Consider the following 23,095-nt stretch of genomic DNA (forward strand, 5'->3'; position numbering starts at 1 on the left):
TGAGTTCCGATAATACATGTACATTAGAGCAGCCATTGATGGAGTCGTGTTGTTTTTAGTGTTGCGGCCAACAATGCCCAATATATTACAAACTGGCGACGAGGATACTCGGAAAAGAACTCCACGTGTTCACTAATGCTAAGAGCATTCGCGGAACTCCCGTTTGCAGTGAATACAATGGCGCACGTCGGTAAAATAGGCGAATTTGTCGAGGGGTCTGAAAACTTCACGTGTTATGTGGAGCGCATGGAGCAGTATTTTGCCGCTAACGACATCACGGATAAAAAAGGTAGTAGTATTTCTAGCCGTTATGGGGCCTCAGACCTACAGTCTGTTAAGAAATATCATGATACCAGATTTACCCAGTACTAAGACGTACGACGAAATTGTGACAGCCCTCAAAGGAAATTTTATGCCTGAACCCTTAGTCATAGCAGAGAGGTTTAGATTACACAACCGCAGTCAGAAGGAGGAGGAAAGTGTAGCGGATTATGTCGTGGGTTTGAAGAAATTAGCAGCTCGATGTGAGTACGGTAACTTTCTCCAACAAGCTCTCAGAGACAGACTTGTTTGTGGCCTTCGTAATGAGTTTATTCAGAAGAAACTATTAGCAGTCAAGGATTTGTAGCCTATTGACGTTGGACAAAGCATGTGAAATATCTGTTGCAATGGAAACTGCCGCGCGGAACACGACGGAAATGAAGCCTGGGCATGTGCAGGCGGATGTAATTAAAGTGTTCAAAGGACCCAGATCCAGACCACCGAAACGTAATTTAAATAAGAAAGCAGTGACAGGTGAGTCAAAATCACAGTCAGACAATGTAAACAACAAAAACCTTTGTTATCGTTGTGGCGGAAAACACCCATCAGATGTATGTATACACAATGACGCGAAGTGTTATGCATGTTCAAAAACTGGGCACATTGCCAAGGCGTGTTTATCTAAGAGAAAAACTGTCAAGGCCAAGTATATACAAGAGGCCGACGGGGCCTGCACTGATGATGACTTAGGAATGTATGGTATTTTTCAAGCATCAAAAGGTGGTTCGACATCAAGTTATCAGGTGAAGGTTGATTTAAATGGAACATTAGTAAATATGGAGCTAGATACAGGAGCAGCGGTCAGTATTGTCTCGGAGACCGTGTATAAAGCCTGTTTGAGTGATTTATCATTGAAACCCACTGGAGTGAAACTTAAAACCTACAGCGGTGACCACGTTGAGATACTAGGGACAGTGGAGGTACCTTGTAAGTTAATAGAGTCAACAGGTGACATTGCCTTTGACCACAGCCAAGGGAGACAAACCTTATTTACTTGGGAGGAATTGGTTGAAGACTATCAAGCTCAACTGGAAGCAGATTTTCAGAGTTCATTCAGATTCAAGGGAGCCTACACCTAGTCAGTTGGTTAGCATTGAGGGGTTAAAGTCCAAATACAGTCGGTTATTCCAGAAGGACGTGGGAACGATTGAACATTTTAAGGTACAGATCCATCTGGACCCTAACGCGAAACCTATATTATGTAAAGCGCGCCCCGTACCCTTCGCATTGCGAGTATCCCTGGGAAAGGAACTTGATCGACTGGAATCACAGGGAATTATCAGCAAAGTTGATCATAGTGATTGGGCTACTCCCATTGTTATAGTTCCGAAAGCGGATAAGTCTATTTGGTTGTGTGGGGATTTTAAAGTAACCATCAACCAGTGTCTGGATGAACAGCAGTACCCCTTACCCAATGTCGACGATATGTTTGCACAGTTAGCTGAAGGAAAACAGTTCACCAAGCTTGATCTATCCCAAGCCTATCAACAGTTGTTGTTGGACAGTGAGTCAGAACAGTACCTCACCATCAACACCCATCTTGGGTTGTATTGATATCATCGATTGCCATTTGGGGTTTCCTCCGCACCTGCCATTTTCCAAACTGTTATGGACCAGATATTACAGGGGTTGGATCATGTACTATGCCGGATTGACGACATATTAATCACCGCGCCGTCCAAAGATAAACACCTTGAAACGCTGGAAGAAGTGTTGAGGCGCCTTGACCAACACAACATAAGGTTACGGTCAGACAAGTGTAAGTTTATTGAGAATGAAGTGGAATACATGGGTCATATGATCAACAGCGAGGGTTCACACCCAACCACCTCCAAGGTAGAAGCTGTCAGGGAAGCACCCAGTCCTACAAATGTGACAGAGTTGAAGTCCTTTTTAGGCTTATTGAACTATTATGGGTCATACTTACCTAACTTGTCTACAACCTTGCAACCAATGCATGAACTGCTACAGAAAAATTCGCCATTGAAATGGACTAGCGAATGTGAGACCGCATTTTTGAAGAGTAAGGAGAGACTTTCAGCAAACACCATGCTTGTACAATATGATGGTAACAAACGTGATGCATCGGCATACGGATTAGGGGCAGTTATCTCACACATAATGGATAATGGGGATGGGAGACCCATCGCGTTCGCTTCGCGCACGCTCGCTCCAAGTGAGAAGAACTATGCTCAACTAGAGAAGGAGGCTCTAGCCCTCATCTTTGGTGTAAAGAAATTTCACAAGTATTTGTATGGTCGTCGGTTCACTTTTGTGACCGACCATAAGCCGTTGACAACAATATTAGGACCTAAGACTTGTGTACCCACTCTCGCAGCAGCTCGTATGCAACGCTGGGCGTTGATCCTTTCAGCATATCAATATGACATCGAATACCGTAAGGCTACCGAACACGGCAACGCTGACGCGTTTTCGAGACTACCAGTTCAAGGAAATGTTGAGTCAGAAGAGGCCGACATCTTCCGATTTTCACAAAGTGATGAGCTTCCGGTGGTAGCCAAGGACATTAGTTGCGCGACGCGTAATGATCCGATTCTATCGCGAGTGCTAGACTATACTTTGAGAGGATGGCCAAATCATATCTCTGACAACGAGATCAAGCCATTCTTCAGCCGTAAGGAGCAGCTGTCCACCGAGCAAGGGTGTATCCTATGGGGCCTTCGTATAATAATTCCGATGGCATATCGAGAACGTTTACTCTCCGATCTTCACGATCAGCACATCGGTATGTGTCGGATGGAAGCGCTAGCTAGAGGCTATATGTGGTGGCCGGGACTGGACCAGGAGATCGAACAACAAGTGAATTCGTGTAAATCCTGTCAGTAGGTCCGCAATCGATCCATGGAGTTGGCCGACCCGCGTGTGGCAACGCGTACACATTGACTTTGCCGAAAAAGACCAAAATAACTTTCTGGTACTAATTGACAGTCACTCGAAGTGGCTGGAGTCTCTGACAATGGACCACAGTTTGTTTCCTCTGAATTCCAAGAGTTTTTGGAGAAGAACGGGGTTAGGCACACCTTAGTACCACCCTATCATCCCGCTTCTAATGGTGCCGCTGAGCGGAGCGTTCAGATTCTAAAGAAAACTCTTATTAAGCAGGTGTTAGACGGAGATACATCATCGATTAAGCACCGCTTAGCAAATATTTTGTTTAAGTATCGTGCTACACCTCATACGGTAACTGGGGTTTCCCCTGCAGAACTCTTTTTGAAGAGACAGTTACGGACTAAACTTAGCCTACTCAAACCAGATTTGGGTAAACGAGTCAGTCTGCAGCAGGATTCGCAGAAACGTCATCATGACAAAGGGCGTGTTCGCGTCAGGACGTTCGCGCGTAACCAATCTGTTCGCGTGCGGAACTTCCGTGGAGGAAAGGAAAAGTGGCTTCTGGGAACTGTGGTTAAACAACTTGGACCTCTCACGTACCTCATTCGTGTCGGTAGAACTCTCAGGTACGTTCATGTTGATCAACTTCTGGCAACCGGTGAAGAATCAGTGGAACTGTATGATCAGCCAATCGCGAGTGGAACCGAGCAACCCAAGGTCCCAATGGACCAACCCTTCGCGAGTGAGCCGGATCATCCGGTTACGACACAGGACCTACCACCACCGGTAAATGATCCGCCAGCTTTTAGTGTTCCAAGTGTTCCTATTCCTAGTGTTCCCAAGGATGTCTCGGAACCCAAGGTAACCACACCCGCTCTGATCGCGACTCCGCAACCAGAGAGACGTTACCAAGTGAGGGAGAGACGGCCTCTGCGAAAGTTAGATTTGTGACTGTGTTATATTTAATGGCCATGAGTTTAGAGTTATAGTGTTTATGTGTTTAGTTAAAACGGGCTGCAGAGACTTGGTTAAAAAATAGCGGGAACTCTTTTTGTTCTTATAGAGAGAGATACAAGTTAATTTGGAACATTATAATTGATAAACTGTCAATTTCAAAATTGGTGATTCCTAACATTTCAATTTCTCAATTAGAAAGGGAGGAATGTAGTGTATTTTATATTAGGGGTAAGCATCTTTAATAATATCCGTGCCTTCCGGAACACCTCTAATGGTATCCTATGTATGTATCGATGGTTGTGATGATTTCCGATATTAAATATATACAATAGAGCAGTCATTGATGGAGTCGGGTTGTTTTTAGTGTTGCGACCAACAATGCCCAATATATTACACTCCACATCTAACAAAGTTACAGAGGAACCTGAGTCTACCAGTAAACTAAGATTGAAACTACCTATTCCCACATTAGCAAACAAACTTGACTGTATGGTGGTTGATACAACAATGGGCCCTTCACCCTCAGAAACAGGAGCTGATACTCTGGCCCCGAGACCACCTCTGTCTAGTTTTAATTCTGAATCTTATCACCACCTTTCTTATTACAGTCGTAGGACAGATGTCCAAACTCACCGCAGACATAGCAATGTATTTGGGCAACAGTTACGTCACTAGGAGTTTTAGACCTTGTCTGATTCTTACCCCTAGAATCCTACTTTTTGTTCAACTTCTGTAATTGTTCTAGTATCAATGACGCCAAATCGGGTTCGGTACTAGCCTCACTAATTTTACTAGCCTCATTGAACAAAGCCTGGACAAAAGCAGGAGCTTCAGGGTTTAATCCCCTAGGCTTTCTAACTGGAATTGAACCAACGTACCTAGCACTAAATGAATTATTTTTATAGCTGCGCTAACTGCCTGGTCAAGCGTCCTAACATGTGAAAACTGGACATGCCTGCCTAAGTCATAATTGTTCAGCCCATCTATATTTTTTTCCACCAAATCTCCCTCTAACAGATCCAAATGCCTTTGTGGATAAGCCTTACGGGCAGCTAACCTTAGAGCCTCTCCGTATACAACTAAGCTTTCCCCCTCCTTCCTGGATATATTTCTAAACTCCGACCTATAAGCAGCTTCCCTGCCTGGAGGGTCAGACCGGTTAATCAAAACTATTTTAACACTTTCAACCTCATCCATTTCAGATGGTCTTAATTTTGACAGTACCCTCTGGGCAGACACCTCTAAGCACATAGTTATCTGCTGCGCTTTCTCTATGTCTGTCCAGCCATTTCAGTGAGAAATTTGTTCAAAATGAATAAGGAAATCATGGAAATTATTGGTACCATCATAAGTTTGGGGTTCTTTCTCTTTCCTCTTTATTCTCATTGATGAATTACCAAGATTAACTGATGGTAAATGGGGTAGAACCATATTAGAACGGCCTATATGTGGGCCTGCTAGACTGGCAACACTATTGACTGGTGCTACATGACTAGCACTAGAATAAATGGGAGAATTCCCTGTGGTACTCATTGACAAGGAAAATGTTTGACAACATACATAAGGGGGCAGCTCCCGGCTTCTTCCCCAACACTACAACACTAGGACAGTGCAGACATACAACCAATATTACATAGCAAACACCAACACAGTCAGCCCACACACGACAACGGAGTAGTGTCAGCTCGAGGAGCTCTGTACTACCCGTAAAACACACGTGCACACGAAACTATGCACGAAACATTGACACATACACCCACACTAACTCTCTTCCAATCACACGACATTTGACCCGCGACGGAAATACACATACACAGCATGGACGACAGAAGACAACAAACGAGTAATCCCAGCGACGGTAACATTTAGATAACATATATAAATCAATTCCTAAAATATATTACACATCCGAACACCCTTACTACGTTCTCCCCTTTAGCATGCCATGCAATACTATAACATGTCTTCCCATATCCTAGTTGGAGGTATCCTTGGACGTCCTGGTCTGACGAAATACTCGTCTGATGACTGAAGAATCGAAAATCAATATGGTTTGTCTGGCATCTGCAGCTGTTTCAGGTAAGTCATACGAACAATAACTAAATGCATGTAATTGGAGAAACTTGTCATTAGGAACTGTAATATTACTTTGAAAGGCCTTATACTCCCAGCGATCTTATTTCTTAATTTTCTCCTCATGCAAAATGTTGTCTCACCAACTCATAACGAGTGAGACTTTTAACGTTCCGACCTTACCCCCATAGCATTCAAATACTTTCTGAATCTGAAACTATTTACATTGCAGAAAAACACACCAGGGAGCTGCTTACTTAATAAGATATATTGTTTCACTGGATACATCAGATAGCGACCCATTTGTAGACAAAGAGATAACGACTCCTTTCCCACCTGATCAGTTCTAGAACGATTTATTTTTGCACTGTATCCTGCCTATGACACACTGTGACATTATGAGCTAATAAAACATGAGCAAACTCAGACTTGTTTACCACCACCGACTCACCAACAAGTAGAAAGCCATAGTATTCCACCGGAAAAAGAGCTGAAAATAATGCTGTCTCATGAACTACAGAACACCGGTGACATCTGTATCATATCTTAACCAACAACTCTGGTGAGATAGGATGACTACTCTTTTATTTAGTCTGGACAGACCACATGTTATTTTCTTAATGTTAAAAACTGGGTAACATCAGCAAAACCATTTAGCTTAAACTAAAACTAATACCAGACAAATATGACTTTAACGTTGATGACGCCATTTTCTGTGTAGGCAAATACGCTACAAAATCCTCACTGGCTGCTATTGCTGCCTAAACACTCAATGTACTGGGACCACTGTCACTCTTACTGACTGCTGCATTCAACGTCCTGGGACAATTCCTGTTCCTAGTGTCGCTTTCCACTACCATTCATGACTAAAATTCACATAAGGACATATACAGCGGTAACCCGGTATTGGAAATTTACCGTATCGGCGTTAGCATACTATTACATGTATATAACGCTCGCGTCACTGAGGATGACAATAGATCTAGGCTAGCGTCTATACGAACAAAGGGGAGCAACTCCATTCAACGAACATTTCCAGACACAATTTAAACGAAATAAATTACCGCCACTTACATTTAAAGCAATGAAAACCTACATCTGAAAATATATCAAGATAAGAATGTGGATACTCAAATTCACTGGCTAATTTATATCTCTGTTACCAATGCTAACACGGTTTACTATAAACTAGCGCAAGATTATTCATTTTTACAATTACTAAAATACCGAAATAGTTGCAAACGTAAATCTTGTACACGGTTTTTAACTTTTCCAGATATCATAGTTTTAATTCTGCTCACCTTTTATATATATATATATATATATCCAATTTACAGATAACATTTTGCAACACTTTAGCAGTTTCTGATATAATGGCTTTATTTTCCGCAGACGGAAGATTAAATAACTGTGAATAACAAAAGCCATGTCCCTTGCATTGTAGGAACTTAATTTAAACACCAAGGTCGTTCAAAAGTTAGGAGCAACATTGGGCTTATGCTTATGCGTAAACTAACTTACCATTCATGCAATTCACATTCATGAGAAATTAAATAATGTTGCAGATGTAATATTTCTCAGTTCCAGGTGCAGCGTTTCAGCCAGTCCCGATCAAGTTTGAATTGTAACTTTCATTATCTTACAAGGCGTCGATTTTCCAGTGAACTCACCTATCCCCTGTGTCAGAAGATTTACTCATTCGCTTTGTCACTTATTAACATACTGCATTAAATTTTATATTTGACACTATGCAGAACTGTTTAAAAACGCGACTTTTGCAACGGGCCAGTCCTGGTTCTCCTTCGTTTGTGGACAAAACATTTTCGTCTAAACCCCTTATGCGTTGCACTTTCATCACATGCTGGAATGACACACATACTACGGGTGTAGGGATAGATAACCGTGATTTCAATGATCGTTCCATTCCGATTAGTGCTACCACCTCAGTTGTATTAGCTGATGTTGAAGATCATGTTTTTCAATCTCTCGGAAGTTTGACTTCCGATTACTACATACTATATATAGTGTATTCGCACCGATCCTGCAATCGTTTCTCTAGCCCAGATGAATATATATATATAATATTTTTTATATTATAGATGGCACGTTCTATTACATTATATTTTTAATATTCGCATAATTTCTCTTATATAAAAACATGTTGAATACCAGTGGTAACAGCTATTTTACATATACTTGAATGTATCATCAAACGTATACCTTACGTTTTTGGGAGGGAGGTAACTCGTACAGAAAGATTTCGTTTCCATATAAGAAAAAAGGCGTGCGTGCGTGCGTGCGTGCGTGCGTGCGTGTGTGTGTGTGTGTGTGTGCGTGTGCGTGTGCGTGTGCGTGTGTTGTTTTCTTGCAAGGGTGCTAATTTGGAATTACACATAGAATGGGAAAGCGGAAGAAAATTCTTAAATCAGATTTTGCGTTGAAAAAACCGAATAATGAAAAGAATGTAAGTATATACAATATATACTATTCTATACTTATATATAATATCACCACATACAGATAAATGAGGCAACGAACGGCCTTCTATCTATATATCATGCCATTTGATTAATCTCTTCATTTCGTATAATAGAAGTAGAACACCCGATTTCGGCTTAACTTATATATATATATATTTATACCAAGACTTAAGTGCCATATGTAAAATACATCCATACATCCTATATGTGTATTAGATGTACTTGTATTTCTTTCATCGATATAATTGTAATTGCATGCTGACTGCCATAAACATAATTCTATAAATCATACGAAGATAGATATGAATGTGTAGTTTCGATTCTATGCCTTATACATAAAAATGATAACCAAGGAAAATGAGTTTGTTGGGTTATTTATATTGATTTGTTATCATGAAAAGACAGAAATCGTTGATGGTCTAATACCTGAGAAATATCGTAACTCAATGTATCTACGCATTAAGGTCGGTATTGCCCCTCGAAAGAGGAGACGATGTAAACCAGAGGACACTGCAAAAACATTTCTCCTTAAAAACGAAGATCAACCTGGTTTTGAGGATCGTTATATAAATGATTTCATCGGTAAGTTAGCGTTGATAATCTAAATGGATACTTGTTAATACGTATCCTTAATATTTTATTAGTGTTTACATTTATAGATTGCTTTACATTTTCAAATGAAGAGGAATTAATACTTGTAAAAGTATTTGCAGCTAGATACAACACGTATAATCGATTAACATTATTTGTTAATGTTCATATAACAATTTTTCATTAAATAGTCAAAACAATCATTCCATGCTCTAAAACATTCATTAATACATCATACGTTTTGGTACCTAAGCCTAAATGTATATGTTATTGAAAATCATCTTAATACTTCACAACAAGTATTAAATGCGAGTGGTGTGTTTCAGGTAGGGGAGTATTTGCTCTCAGATTCATCTATAAGGGTGATTTTCTTCTTGAGTATGCCGGGAAACTCATCGAAGGAAAAGCTGCGGAGATAGTTCCTGATACCAATTACACTTTCCACTTTGTTTTTAAAGGAAGGAAAGCATGGTAAGTATATCACTGTAGAACATGACACTAAACTTACAACACTACTGAAAAGGCAGATAGAATTTAAAATCAAATTCATATTCATGTAAATGACTTTCTAGAATATGGAAATGTGGATGTTGTATTCATGTAATCGTCTACTACAATTCTAAAAAAACACTGAAAAAGAAACACCTTGTGCATATTCACATATCCGTCAAAAATTAAAAGAAATAAATTCCAACCTTTGTGTTTTTCTGAAGTGTTGACGCTACGGAAGAACCTACCGAAGGAGCACTTCTTTGACGCCTGGTAAATCATGCGAAACGTGGAATAGCAAATTCAACAATGAGATTGATTGATTTAGATGGCACGCCACGTCTTTGTCTTTTCAGCCTTCGGTAATTGGTTGTATTATTTTAAATTGAACCCAGTTAACATACGAAAGTTAAAGTAAAATGAAATACTATCAATTGATTCTATTTCGAAACTATTATTATATACTTAAAGATGAGAGCAATATGTGTATATTGTTATTTTTGCTTACATTTATACTAGGCCAAATGAAGAGTGCCTTTAGAAAGGATTAATGAATTCTTAAAATTGAATTCCTCGAATTATGAAAAAATAGCTCTCTAACCACATTTGCCAAGAAGATATTTCCCAATTATATTGATATGTTTTAAAGGGATATTGCACAAGGTGAAGAACTAAGATACGACTATGGTATCGACAAATTACCTTGGGAGAATCAATTTGCTGAGGTGAGTTATAATCAACACTTTCTTAATCTGACAGAAAAGCAATGTCTACATTATTTGGCTCATTTTTCTCGTCTTACATTGTTTTGTTTGATAATGTATTTTGATAGTGTTAACTGCAATGAAAATTCAAAGGGAATGACTAAATATAATTTAGAAATGTTTATAATTATACACCAGGAATATGTTTACAGTTTCTTATCATATATTTCAATGATTCTATACCAAACAATTAGGTACAAAACCGTTTCTCGTAATCTTTCAAGATAAATAAGACATTAATTCTTTTCATATTAATGTAGTTTGAGTACAGTGCCTCATAAAAGTTATAGATAGAGCTCTTTAACGATTCTAATTTTTATCAAAGTTGGTATTCTATTCATAACTTCCGGATCATTTTCTATTTCTGATTTACTTCATTATTTGGAAATCAACCAAAACAATATCGAATGTAGTTTACTGAGTTTATTATAAAATAATAATGATACTTTTTTTCATTTATCAGCAGGAATCATCGGAGACGATACATTCAATACCTGAAGATGAAAACGATGATATGGCTATTGGCAGAAAGGTAATTATTATTCTTAATATTATTTTTTTTACTTCATTTTTGATATTAGAAAAGAATAACGATATTTCAAGCTGAATTTCCACCATCTTTAAATAAGGTTTTGCAAATAATATGTTTACGGAGATGTTTCATTTACTACACAGGAAAACAAATCATCTCATATTTATCCATTTTATTATCGCTATTGCGGAGAGGGCAATATTTTCGCCATTTTTTATTTGAATTAATATGGAAACAACTGCTTAATCAGTTTGATAGTAATACGCCGCAGGTAAAACAAATAGTACAATGTAGTCATAATGGATTGCGAGTTGTATTCTCTTACATCATGTTTACCGTTGAAATATAAAATGATATTTTTCATCCCTAAAATAATCAGCGTCATGTAAAGATGTAAACCATATCATCCCAGGCAACGATTCGACAAATAATATGCTGCCAATAATTACAGCTGTGTCTGTTTTCATATTTCCTGTATGTGTGGTTACATTGTGGACACCGTGTCCACTAAGCAGGATTCTATACCAAACATGTGTGTGAAATAGCATTGTGGACAACTTGGTTCAAAACTTTTCTTGTAAATTTTGTAAGATAAATATGACTTTTATTTAGCTCTTTTCAGATACATTTAGCTTGAGTACAATGTCTCATAAAAGATATAGATTAAGCTCTTTAACGTTTTATATTTTTATTAAAGTTGGGTTTTTATTCCTTACTTCCGGATCATTTTCTATTTGTTATGTTATTTACTTTATGACTAGGAAATCAACCAGAACAATATCGAATGTATTTTACTGAGCTTATCATACAATAATAATGTGATACTTTTTTCATTTATCTGCAGGAATCATCAGAGACAATACATTCAGTACCTGAAGATGAAAACGATTATATAGCCATTGGCAGAAATGTAATTAATATTCTTAATATTTTTTTACTTCATTTTTGATATTAGAAAAGAATAACGATATTTCATGCTGAATTTTCACCATCTTTTAATAAGGTTTTGCAAATAATATGTTTACGGAGATATCTCATTTACTACACAGGGAAACAAATTATCTCATATTTATCCATTTTATTATCGCTATTGCGGAGAGGGCAATATTTTCGCCCTTTTTTAGTTGAATTAATATGGACACGACTGATTAACCAGTTTGATAGTAATACGCCGCTGATACAATAAATAGAACGATGTAGTCAAAATAGATTGCGAGTTATATTGTCTTAATTCATGTTAACTGTTGAAATATAAAATGATATTTTTCATCCAAAAAATAATCAGCCGTCATGTAGAGATGTAAACTATATCATCCCAGGCAACGATTCGACAAATAACATGCTGTCAATAATTACAACTGTGTCTGTTTTCATCTTTCCTGTGTGTGTGGTTACGTTGTGGACACCGTGTCCACAAAGCAGGATTCTATACCAAACCTGTGTGTGAAATAGCATTGTGGACAATTTGGTGCAAAACCGTTTCTTGTAATTTTATGCGATAAATATGACTTTACTTCTTTTCATATACATGTAGTTTGAGTACGGTATCTAATAAAGGATATAGATTAAGCACTTTAACGAGTCTATATTTTTATTAAAGTTGGGTTTTATTCTTAACTTCCGGATCATTTTCTATTTGGGATTTACTTTATGACTAGGAAATCAACCAAAACAATATCGAATGTATGTTTACTGAGTTTATCATAAAATGATAATGTGATACTTTTTTTCATTTATCAGCAACAATCATCAGAGACGATACATTCAGTACCTGAAGATAGAAACGATGATATGGCTATTGGCAGAAATGTAATTATGAATCTTTATATTTTTCACTTCATTTTTGATATTAGAAAAGAATAATGATATTTCATGCTGACTTTTCACCATCTTTTTATAAGGTTGTGCAAATAACATGTTTACGTAGACGTCTCATTTACTATACAGGAAAACAAATTATTTTGTATTGTATGCATTTTATTATCGCTATTGCGGGGAGGGCAATATTTTCGCCTTTTTATTTGGATTAATATGGACACGACTACTTAATCAGTTTGACAGTAATACGCCGCTGATGCAATCAAAAGTGCGATGTTGTAAAAATAGATTGCAAATTGTATTCTCTGAATTCATGTTTACCGTTGAAATGTAAAATGATATTTTAATCCCAAAATGATCAGCCGTTATGTAAAGATGTAAACTATATCATCCAAGGCTTCGATTCGACAAATAACATGTCGCCAATATTTACAACTGTGTCTGTTTAAATCTTTCCTGTGTGTTTGATTACATTGTGGACACTGTGTCCACAAATCAGGTTTCTATACCAAACATATGTGTGAAATAACATTGTGGAAAATTTGGTGCCAAAACATTTCTTGTACTTTTATAACATAAATATAACTTTAATTAAGCTCTTTTCAGATACATGTAGTTTCAGTAGAGTGTCTCATAAAATATATAGATTAAGCTCTTTTACGGTCATATATATTTTTTTTTATTAAAATTGGGGTTTTTATTTTTAACTTCCGGATCATTTTCTATTTGTTATTTACTTTATGACTAGGAAATCAACCAAAACAATATCGAATGTATGTTTACTGAGTTTATCATAAAATAATGTGATACTTTTTTTCATTTATCAGCAACAATCATCAGAGACGATACATTCAGTACCTGAAGATGAAAACGATGATATGGCTATTGGCAGAAATGTAATTATTATTCTTAATATGTTTACTTCATTTTTATATAAGAAAGAATAGCGATATTTCATGCTGAATTTTCACCATCGTTTAATTAGGTTTTGCAAATAATATATTGACGGAGGTGTTTCATTTACTACACAGGAAAACAAATTATATCATATTTATCCATTGTATTATCGCTATTGCGGAGAGGGCAATATTTTCTACCTGTTTTATTTTAATTAAAATGGACACGACTGCTTAATCAGTTTGATAGTAATACGCCGCTGATACAATAAATAGTACGATGTAATCAAAATAGATTGCGAGTTGTATTGTCTTCATTCATGTTAACTGTTGAAATTTAAATTTATATTTTTCATCCTAAAAATAATCAGCCGTTATGTAAAGATGTAATCTTTATCACCCCATGCAATGATTCGACAAATAGCATGCTGCAAATAGTTACAACTGTGTCTATTTTTATCTTTCCTGTGTGTGGTTACATTGTGGACACCGTGTCCACAAAGCAGGATTCTATACCAAACCTGTGTGTGAAATAGCATTGTGGACAATTTGGTTCAAAAACATTTCTTGTAATTTTATAAGATAAATATGACTTTACTTCTTTTCACATATATGTACTTTGGGTAGAGTGTCTAATAAAGGATATAGATTAAGCTCCTTAATGAGTCTATATTTTATAAAAGTTGGTTTTATTCATAACTTTCGGATCATTTTCTATTTGTGATTAATTTTATTAGTAGGAAATCAACCAGAACAATATCGAATATATTTTACTGAGTTTATCATAAAATGATAATGTGATGCATTTTTTTTCAATTATCAGCAACAATCATCAGAGAAGATGCATTCATTACCGGAAGATGGAAACGGTGATTTTGCCATTGGCAGAAATGTAATTATCACTCTTTATGTTTTTTACTTCATTTTTGATATTAGAAAAGAATAACGATATTTCATGCTGAAATTTCACCATCTTTTAATAAGGTTGTGCAAGTAACATGTTTACGTAGATGTCTCATTTACTACACAGGAAAACAAATTATTTTATAGTTTATCCATTTTATTATTGCTATTGAAGAGAGGGCAATATTTTCTACCTTTTTAATTTGAATTGATATGGACAGACTGATGAATCAGTTTTAATTTGTTAGTAATACGCTGCTGTTGCAATAAATAGTGCGATGTAGTCTAAATAGATTGCGAGTTGTATTCTCTTAATTAATGTTAACTGTTGAAATATAAAATGATATTTTTCATCCCTAAAATAATCAGCGTTATGTAAAGATGTAAACCATATCATCCCAGGCAACGATTCGACAAATAATATGCTGCCAATAATTACAGCTGTGTCTGTTTTCTTCTTTCCTGTGTGTGGTTACATTGTGGACACCGTGTCCACAAAGCAGGATTCTATACCAAACCTGTGTGTGAGATAACATTGTAGACAATTTGGTGAAAAAACTTTTCTTGTAATTTTATAACATAAATATGACTTTAATTTAGCTCTTTTCAGATACATTTAGTTTGAGTAAAGTGTCTCATAAAAGACATACATTTAGCACTTTAACGATTTTAAAGTTGGGTTTTTATTCTTAACTTCCGGATCATTTTCTATTTGTTATTTACTTTATGACTAGGAAATCAACCAAAACAATATCGAATGTATGTTTACTGAGTTTATCATAAAATAATGTGATACTTTTTTTCATTTATCAGCAACAATCATCAGAGACGATACATTCAGTACCTGAAGATAGAAACAATGATATGGCCATTGGCAGAAATGTAATTATTACTCTTTATATTTTTTACTTCATTTTTGATATTAGAAAAGAATAAGGATATTTCATGCTGAAATTTCACCATCTTTTAATAAGGTTGTGCAAATTTCCTACTTTTTTAATTTGAATTGATATGGACAGTATGATGATTCAGTTTAATGTGTTAGTAATACGCTGCTAATGCAATAAATAGTGCGATGTAGTCTAAATAGATTGCGAGTTGTATTCTCTGAATTCATGTTAACTATTGAAATATAAAATGATATTTTTCATCCCTAAAATAATCAGCCGTCATGTAAAGATGTAAACTATATCATCCCAGGCAACGATTCGACAAATAACATGCTGCCAATAATTACAGCTGTGTCTGTTTTCATCTTTCCTGTATGTGTGGTTACATTGTGGACACCGTGTCCACAAAGCAGGATTCTATACCAAACCTGTGTGTGAAATAGCATTGTGGACAATTTGGTGCAAAACCGTTTCTCATACTTTTATAACATAAATATGACTTTACTTCATTAGCCTGCTTTAGATATTTATAACTGTGTCTGTTTGCATCTTTCCTGTGTGTTTGATTACATTATGGACACAAGTTGAATTCTTTACCAAACCGTTGCATGAAAATACAATGTGGACACTTTAATGGTAATTTCTTGTAATTTTATGTGGAAAAAACTAATATGATTTTAATTATTTTCAAATAGTTTGGGCATAGCGTCTTAAAATAGATATATATTAACGCTTCAAAGAGTTGGTAGTGTTATGAAGGCTGGGTATTTTTTCATTTCTTCCGGATCTTTTTCCGTTAATGATTTATTTTGTGAATAACAAATTAACCAGAAAAATTTCGAAGGTATCTTAGTTAGTGTACTAGTTACTGATAGATTCAGTGGCTAAAGATAAAAATGGTGATCGCTTGTTCACCATCTTTCAACGGGGATGTGTGTACTATAATGTGGGCAATGTGATAATATGGAATCTGCTTATACATGCTTTTTAAAATGGCAAGAGTCAAGTGGCAAAATATATGTTTATTAATTTCCAGATATCTACATCGGATGATATATCTGTCAATGTTGATGACGATCCAATAGATAGTGTCTCGGAGTCTGATGTTATCTTAGAAAGTGAGGATGAGGGCATGGAAAACGTCACCTGTGACATAATTCCGATTGCTCCAATTACGCATTATCCGGTACGTAAATAGACAAATTAAATGCAATTTGACAACTTGATTATCAAAATGCTATGTAAGTGCTAGTACATATGTTGGTTTATAAAAGATGATGTACATCTTAATCTAACTTGACCAATATATATGTATTAATTATAAAAGCGCGTGGATTTGCATTCAATTCTTATTGCAGTCAATTGAAGACAAATATGGCGACTTTTATCATTTTTCGTACACTGTAATTGCTATTATTATTTTTTATCTATTTTTGGTATTTTCAAATTACGAATTTCATCATAAATGTCTGGACACTTATTGCTAGTTGATTATTGAATATTGAACCTCTATGCAAGAGTTCCTGTCGTTTTACTCTAGACAAACTTCTATGGGAGCATCGTAGTTATTAGTGCAACTGGAGAAGATGGTGCAGCTTTCCCTCTCACAGCTTCTACATGCTTAATCGGAAGGTATATATAATTTTGGCTTCGACGAAATCAACTTCAAATTATTTTCTCTAGCGCTTTTTCGCAGACCTATACCAACATCACTTTCAAGTCATCATTATTGAAATACAATAGATGAGAGAACGTATATCACCTGTACCGCATCTAATGATTCCCATTTTTTCAGATACATTGCCAGTAATGTATACAAATGAGAAAAGTAGTTATCGTGATTTTGAAATTAGATCATTGCTTTTTGTTTTAGGTCGAAGAATTGTGACATAATAATAAATCGGGAAATGATAGCACCCGAACATTGCAAATTGTCGGTAAAGAACAAAAAAAAATCTACATTTTTGATAAAAACACATTGTATACAGTCACACATCAAAAGTTTTTATCGTAGGCTATCTTTCTGATAGCTGAGTCACGGGAGCTACTAATTTTCAATGGAAAATGGATGGATTATTCTGCATTACATTAAAAAGGATGATAAAATGTATTTTTCACTGTAAAAGCAAAACAACCACAGTCACAATTTTTTGTGCCATTTAATTATTTTTGTCTGTATTTGTACCACTAGTTTTACAAATGCTGAATCCTTTAGAATTATAATTTCATTTTGTTATTTCAGCTGCATTATTTTGTGTTTTGTAGGTTTACTTGGATAATTTATGTACGACACACTCGGTACAGATTGACAAGAAAAATGTCCGTGGCTCTACAAGATTATATCATGATGACGTTATTTCCGTTGGAGACCGGTCCTTCCGTTTTCAATACCCTGTTTCGTCATCAAAGGTATTGCATATGTAAACAATGGTTAAAAATGGTATAGTAATGACTTAATCTTCAACTTTCCTTGCAAGGTGAATTTATTTAAGGATTAAAGTCTCTTTCTGGTGGTTCTATCGAAGGATAAAGTTGAGTAGGGTATCGATATTTGGAATGGACCGCGAAGCGGTCCATGAAACAAATATCGATACCCTACTCAACTTTATCCTTCGATAGAACCACCAGAAAGAGACTTTAATCCTTATATTTACAGTCTTAACTATTATTTTCATAGCTCAAAATTTACCCTTAATAGTGTTTATGGCATTTATAAGACTAAAATTGAATTATATCGTTTGGTTCCGACAGGCATTTCGAACAGCCACTTGAAGTGGCGGAAATTCCCGCCAATTTATCAATGAACATACCAATAAAATGAGTTCCGTCTGATGAAGCATATATCTGAGGTTTTCTCGGTATGGAACTATAAATCATTTTATTTATCTGTTGTTAAAAACACCATGGTGCAAAGCAGTTTGGTTTTAATATTTTGCTTCGTATGATTTCACACGCTTACACAATTCATAACGTGGCAGGATATTTAACGTAGTTGTGACGCGGCGTCCGATACAAACCGCCTGTGTCAAGGAGGTGTGACAAACAGAGAGTTTCTTCAATTTCGTGATCACTTGAGTTCTACTTAATCAGTTCACGTTTGAAATTTCTTGAATACACGGATGTTTACATGGTTCCATGTCATTCTTTCCGGATTTTAGAGATTTTTAAATGTATCGGACGTCGTTTCGAGGAACATGTACAAACACAGGTAGGCCCACTACTGTAAACGTTTACTGTACCGCTCTCAAAATGTTAGCTATATTTATATTGTTGTTTTAAACACTTCAATAAATATTAGAGGTATCTATTACAAGTATTGTAAAGCTACAATTGAAGGATTCCGTTTCATTGATATTTCGAAACACCCAAACGTACATTGTGTATGTAAGTCCTACTCTCGCCGATTTACAGAAGATTCTAGATAACGTACAGGACTTGTCTGTCCGCCGAGGTGAACAAAAATGCATTGTCGTGCTAGGTCGTTTTGGTTACACTTATCCAACTCAAATACTGACGTGTTCTGACATATCTTATCCATTCGCGTACAACCAAAGATGTTAAAAATACGAATATAATGTAGATCTAGGCTACATGTTGTAGAGAACAACACAGACTCACAGACACACAACATGTAAACATTGCGACATCATCGGAATGTGCAAAACTGTACATTGTACAACATTGTTTATTTATCATACGCACGGAAGCATTGCTCAAAGAGGTACGGTAGTAACATAAACAATGTAACTTTTCTACATTTGTATTTACACACGTACATGTATATGTGTTCAAACCTATTTTGATACATGTACATGTTCATCGAACGTACGTTCGGTTACTGAAAACACCAAAAGTTTCTGATTTGGACCATCATAAATTCATCCGCGCGGCTCCAAATTGCGCGTGACATACTCAATTTATCGAGAAATAAAGTTGAGTAGCCTTTGGTTGAAATCAACGGGGTTTATACTATCAATTCACCACTGACTGTAAATATTACAGTATGGTATACATTTTATATCAAGTAAAAGCAAGATAAATGTATTGAATTGTAAGATTATTCACACGTTTTGCTGCAAATAGAAATTCAGTGTTATATAAAGAATAACCAGAATGATATTTAATATTTCATCTAGAATATGGAGAAAAGAAGATGCACGCCGCAAAACGACATCGAACATTCGGAAAATGATGTGAGTAATTTGACCATGTTTCCATTCTACGATCCCTTCTGTTTGAATAATTTTGACAATATCCAGTGTCGAAACGATATGATTTTTGTGATTAATCGTGTATATTTCAATCATAATTATTTACATGCAATGACAAAATTTTCAGTTTTCCATGTCAGAAGATGATTCTGATGCGGACCCAGATTACAAGGTGCCCGAGATAAGTTCAGAAAGTGACGATGAGGATGAGGATGAAATAGCACGCTCGGAAATAATTCCGATATATTCAAATAAAACTCATCAAGTGAGTATTAACTGAATTTGATTCAACGGCTATTGATAGGTTTTGAACTAACATGTACTGACACGAAGATGTTATATTTGTTATTTCATCTGTATTTCAACGTAAAGATAAATTGTAATTCGTCATGCACAGCACAAACTTAATCTTAACTTTTGCTTTAATATTTCAATAGATCATGCAAAGACCAATCGAGGAAGACAATGTCGAACCAACATTAATAACAGATCCTGTTGATGGCCAAAGTATGTTCATTTGCTTTGTATAAGTAACCGAGATGATAAGAACTTTACATATTTACAACGAATTCAACATACTCTGGTCAGAGGTTTTTTCATCAGTTCTATTTATTATGTTGCATTAGACAAAATGATATTTACCAAGTGTATTAAATAGGATTGTCAACGTTTAGTTTATCAAACGGTTACAAGGTCAGATGTCTCATAACCTATTGCGAAACTACGTTACCGAATAGCCATGAATTATGTATACATATATAAAATAATGGTAAAACTGTTGACTTCATAAATATGCAGATACCTGTGAGCTACACATTCGCACGTGTTATTTCAAAGGTAGGAGAAAACCTTTATCTCAAACATGGGAAAAACAAAAACCATACATCAGCCAAGAGATAAGACTATTGGGAAGGCTGGTAATGGAGATGGGGGCCACTGAAGGAAATCCCAATGGTTATTTAAAAGACTTTCTGAAGCCCGCCTTCTTTGACAGTACAATCGAAGCCTGTCAAAATCTTTCAGGAATAGAGCAAACCAATGACGCATGTAAATTCAGAACACCATCTGTTGCTTTAAAATGTGGCCCCATCCTGAAGAAATGCTGTGTAGTATTGAAGGGTCAGGCTCTCCGAAACAGTGATGACATAGGGGAAAAGGACGCAGAGCGATTCATGAAGCTGATAGAGGAGGAATGGAAGCATAAGATCACAGCTGTAGCTTTACGATCAGCCAAAGAAACAAAACGAAACCAGCAAGTTCTCCTTCCAACAACAGCAGACCTTGTTAAATTGAAGGACTATTTGGATGCAGAGCTCCATGATGCAACCAAAGTACTAAAGAATTGTGTCAACATGGAAAATTTTCAAAAATTATCATCAGTAATACTCTGTCGGGTGATGATGTTGAATCGTCGCCGAAGTGGAGAAACCAGCAAAATTCTTCTGCAAGACTTTGAAAAGAGGCCTAATTGGCAACTAGGCCATAATACAGAGATCATCAATTCAATGCCGCTAACAGAACAACAGCTTGTGAAACGGTATGCAAATGATACTTTGTTGTATAATATCTTCATTGCATCATAATGGACAAGTCAGTTCTGTTAAGAACAACATGTGCTCATTAGTAATCACTGTTGTAATATGGAATCTTTGAAGTATTTCTATATCAATGGTATTATTTATTTTCTCTAAAATGAATTTTAGAATGACTTAAATGACAGGAAGCTCACGCACTTCAGGATGCATTTTATTCCCCATAAAACGCATTTGCGATGGATATTAATTTGGGCTCTGTCCGTCTGTCTGTTCGTCGGGACTATAACTCCAAAACCGTTAAATTAGCGCCATGAACCTTTACCTGTATACAAATGAACTAATTTTGGGTTTTGCTATTTGAACCTCCATTTTTTTCATATCAATACATATCAATGACCATCCAATGAAATACACATAACTTCTATTTTAAATATTTTCTATTTTATATACATATACTGTATTCCACTGCGTGTGGCATTGATAATAATGTCGATTATTATGTATACAAGGCTTTAATTTTGTAAAAGTTCGTAATTATTGTTACAGACGGGACATGATTGAAATCAGGGGTAAACGTCTCCCTGATAATGACCCCCGATATCAAAGAATCCATCCAAGTCCTTAACCAAAAGCGACATTAAGTAGGAATAAGTGAAACAAATGGTTACCTCTTTCCCAGAGGAAACGGAGACAGCCACATCGAGGGCCATGTAGCCATGCGATCATTTGCATCAAAAGCGGAATTAGAGTATCCGGAAAGGGTTGGATCGACAAACATGCGAAAATACATCGCTACTGTTACACAGGTAGATCTTTCTGTCGACATTTTAAGATTATTTATTGATATTTTGTATTGCAATAATACAATTATTTTTTTCTTATGCCTGTTTAATAGCATCTCGCATATCATTTACATAAATTTTATTTCCTAACGTCAATGATCCCAAATGACCCTTTCGGGATCATGTTAAAGTTCATTGAATAAAATTCATGGTTTTTTTTTTAATCTAGATGATGAACCTAAATGATGGAGAATTGGAATGGCTATCTAACCACCTTGGCCATTCAATAAATGTTCATAGGGAGTATTATCGAAATCAGGAATCTGCCATTGAACTAGGGAAAGTTGCCAAGATGCTGCTGGCAGTAGATGCAGGCAACGCGCTTGCAGATGTCAGGAAAAGAGGTTAGTTCTTCATAGATATTTTAATTCATATTTGCATTTTTATATTCTAACTTCAGATTTAAATTGAATTTTAATATGATATTATAACCTTCTTTATATACAGATGTTGATGTCGCTATTGACGAGAGTGGAAGTGAACAGGAGCTCGAGGATGACGGCATTGGAGAGATGGCAGGTGTGTTGCGAGATGAATTTGGTCCAGTATTTATCCTCCTATTTTTTGCTCTGATTTAAACCTCATCCTCTGCTTAGAAAATTATCAAAATCGAATACATGAATCTTCAATAACAATGTGTTCTCTCTTGTATCAGTTTTAAGAATAATACATGTTGTGGATACATCTTCATAGCAATTCTAACAAAAGATACTGTGTTTATTCTTATAGTTTAGGTTGCAATGGAAGGGGGGCAAGACGTAGGGGAACCAGATGCTCGATTCGACAAAACCCAGATAGATCAGCCAAGAAAAAAGAAAGCTTCCAAAACATCCACAAAAATCGCGTAGACTACAGAAGAAACTGAAGCAATACAGAAACTTTTCAAAAAAAATTACAATCTGCGCCAAGTCCCCAACAAAAAAGAATGCGATCTAGCAAAACA

General features: G+C 36.1%; 2 protein-coding genes and 1 long non-coding RNA gene across 3 annotated transcripts; all 3 read left to right on the top strand.

Annotated features, from left to right (window-relative positions):
• Nucleotides 1-310: 310 nt before the first annotated feature.
• On the top strand, nucleotides 311-628 carry LOC138330777 (uncharacterized). The gene has a single exon (XM_069278298.1). It carries the CDS (start codon nucleotides 311-313, stop codon nucleotides 626-628), a length of 318 nt encoding a protein of 105 aa, XP_069134399.1.
• A 9,378-nt stretch (nucleotides 629-10,006) lies between these two features.
• Nucleotides 10,007-11,925, top strand: LOC138330992 (uncharacterized). The gene is made up of 4 exons (XR_011209640.1): nucleotides 10,007-10,123; nucleotides 10,411-10,486; nucleotides 10,989-11,057; nucleotides 11,902-11,925. It is a non-coding gene; the product is annotated as an uncharacterized lncRNA (long non-coding RNA).
• Nucleotides 11,926-21,986: 10,061 nt separating this feature from the next.
• On the top strand, nucleotides 21,987-22,730 carry LOC138330779 (uncharacterized). Its single transcript, XM_069278299.1, has 3 exons — nucleotides 21,987-22,116; nucleotides 22,322-22,496; nucleotides 22,600-22,730. The coding sequence occupies exons 1-3, from the start codon at nucleotides 22,027-22,029 to the stop codon at nucleotides 22,728-22,730; spliced, it is 396 nt and encodes a 131-aa protein (XP_069134400.1). The 5' UTR covers nucleotides 21,987-22,026.
• Nucleotides 22,731-23,095: the final 365 nt, after the last annotated feature.

The sequence above is a fragment of the Argopecten irradians genome, chromosome 9, assembly GCF_041381155.1.
Source record: "Argopecten irradians isolate NY chromosome 9, Ai_NY, whole genome shotgun sequence".
Lineage (NCBI taxonomy): Eukaryota > Metazoa > Mollusca > Bivalvia > Pectinida > Pectinidae > Argopecten > Argopecten irradians.

Coding starts and splice junctions, on each gene's coding strand:
- LOC138330779 (XM_069278299.1), top strand. CDS start 22,027: ATGCGATCATTTGCATCAAAAGCGGAATTAGAGTATCCGGAAAGGGTT. Junction 22,117..22,321: donor ACATCGCTACTGTTACACAG/GTAGATCTTTCT, acceptor TTTTTAATCTAG/ATGATGAACCTAAATGATGG. Junction 22,497..22,599: donor TGCAGATGTCAGGAAAAGAG/GTTAGTTCTTCA, acceptor CTTTATATACAG/ATGTTGATGTCGCTATTGAC.
- LOC138330777 (XM_069278298.1), top strand. CDS start 311: ATGGGGCCTCAGACCTACAGTCTGTTAAGAAATATCATGATACCAGAT.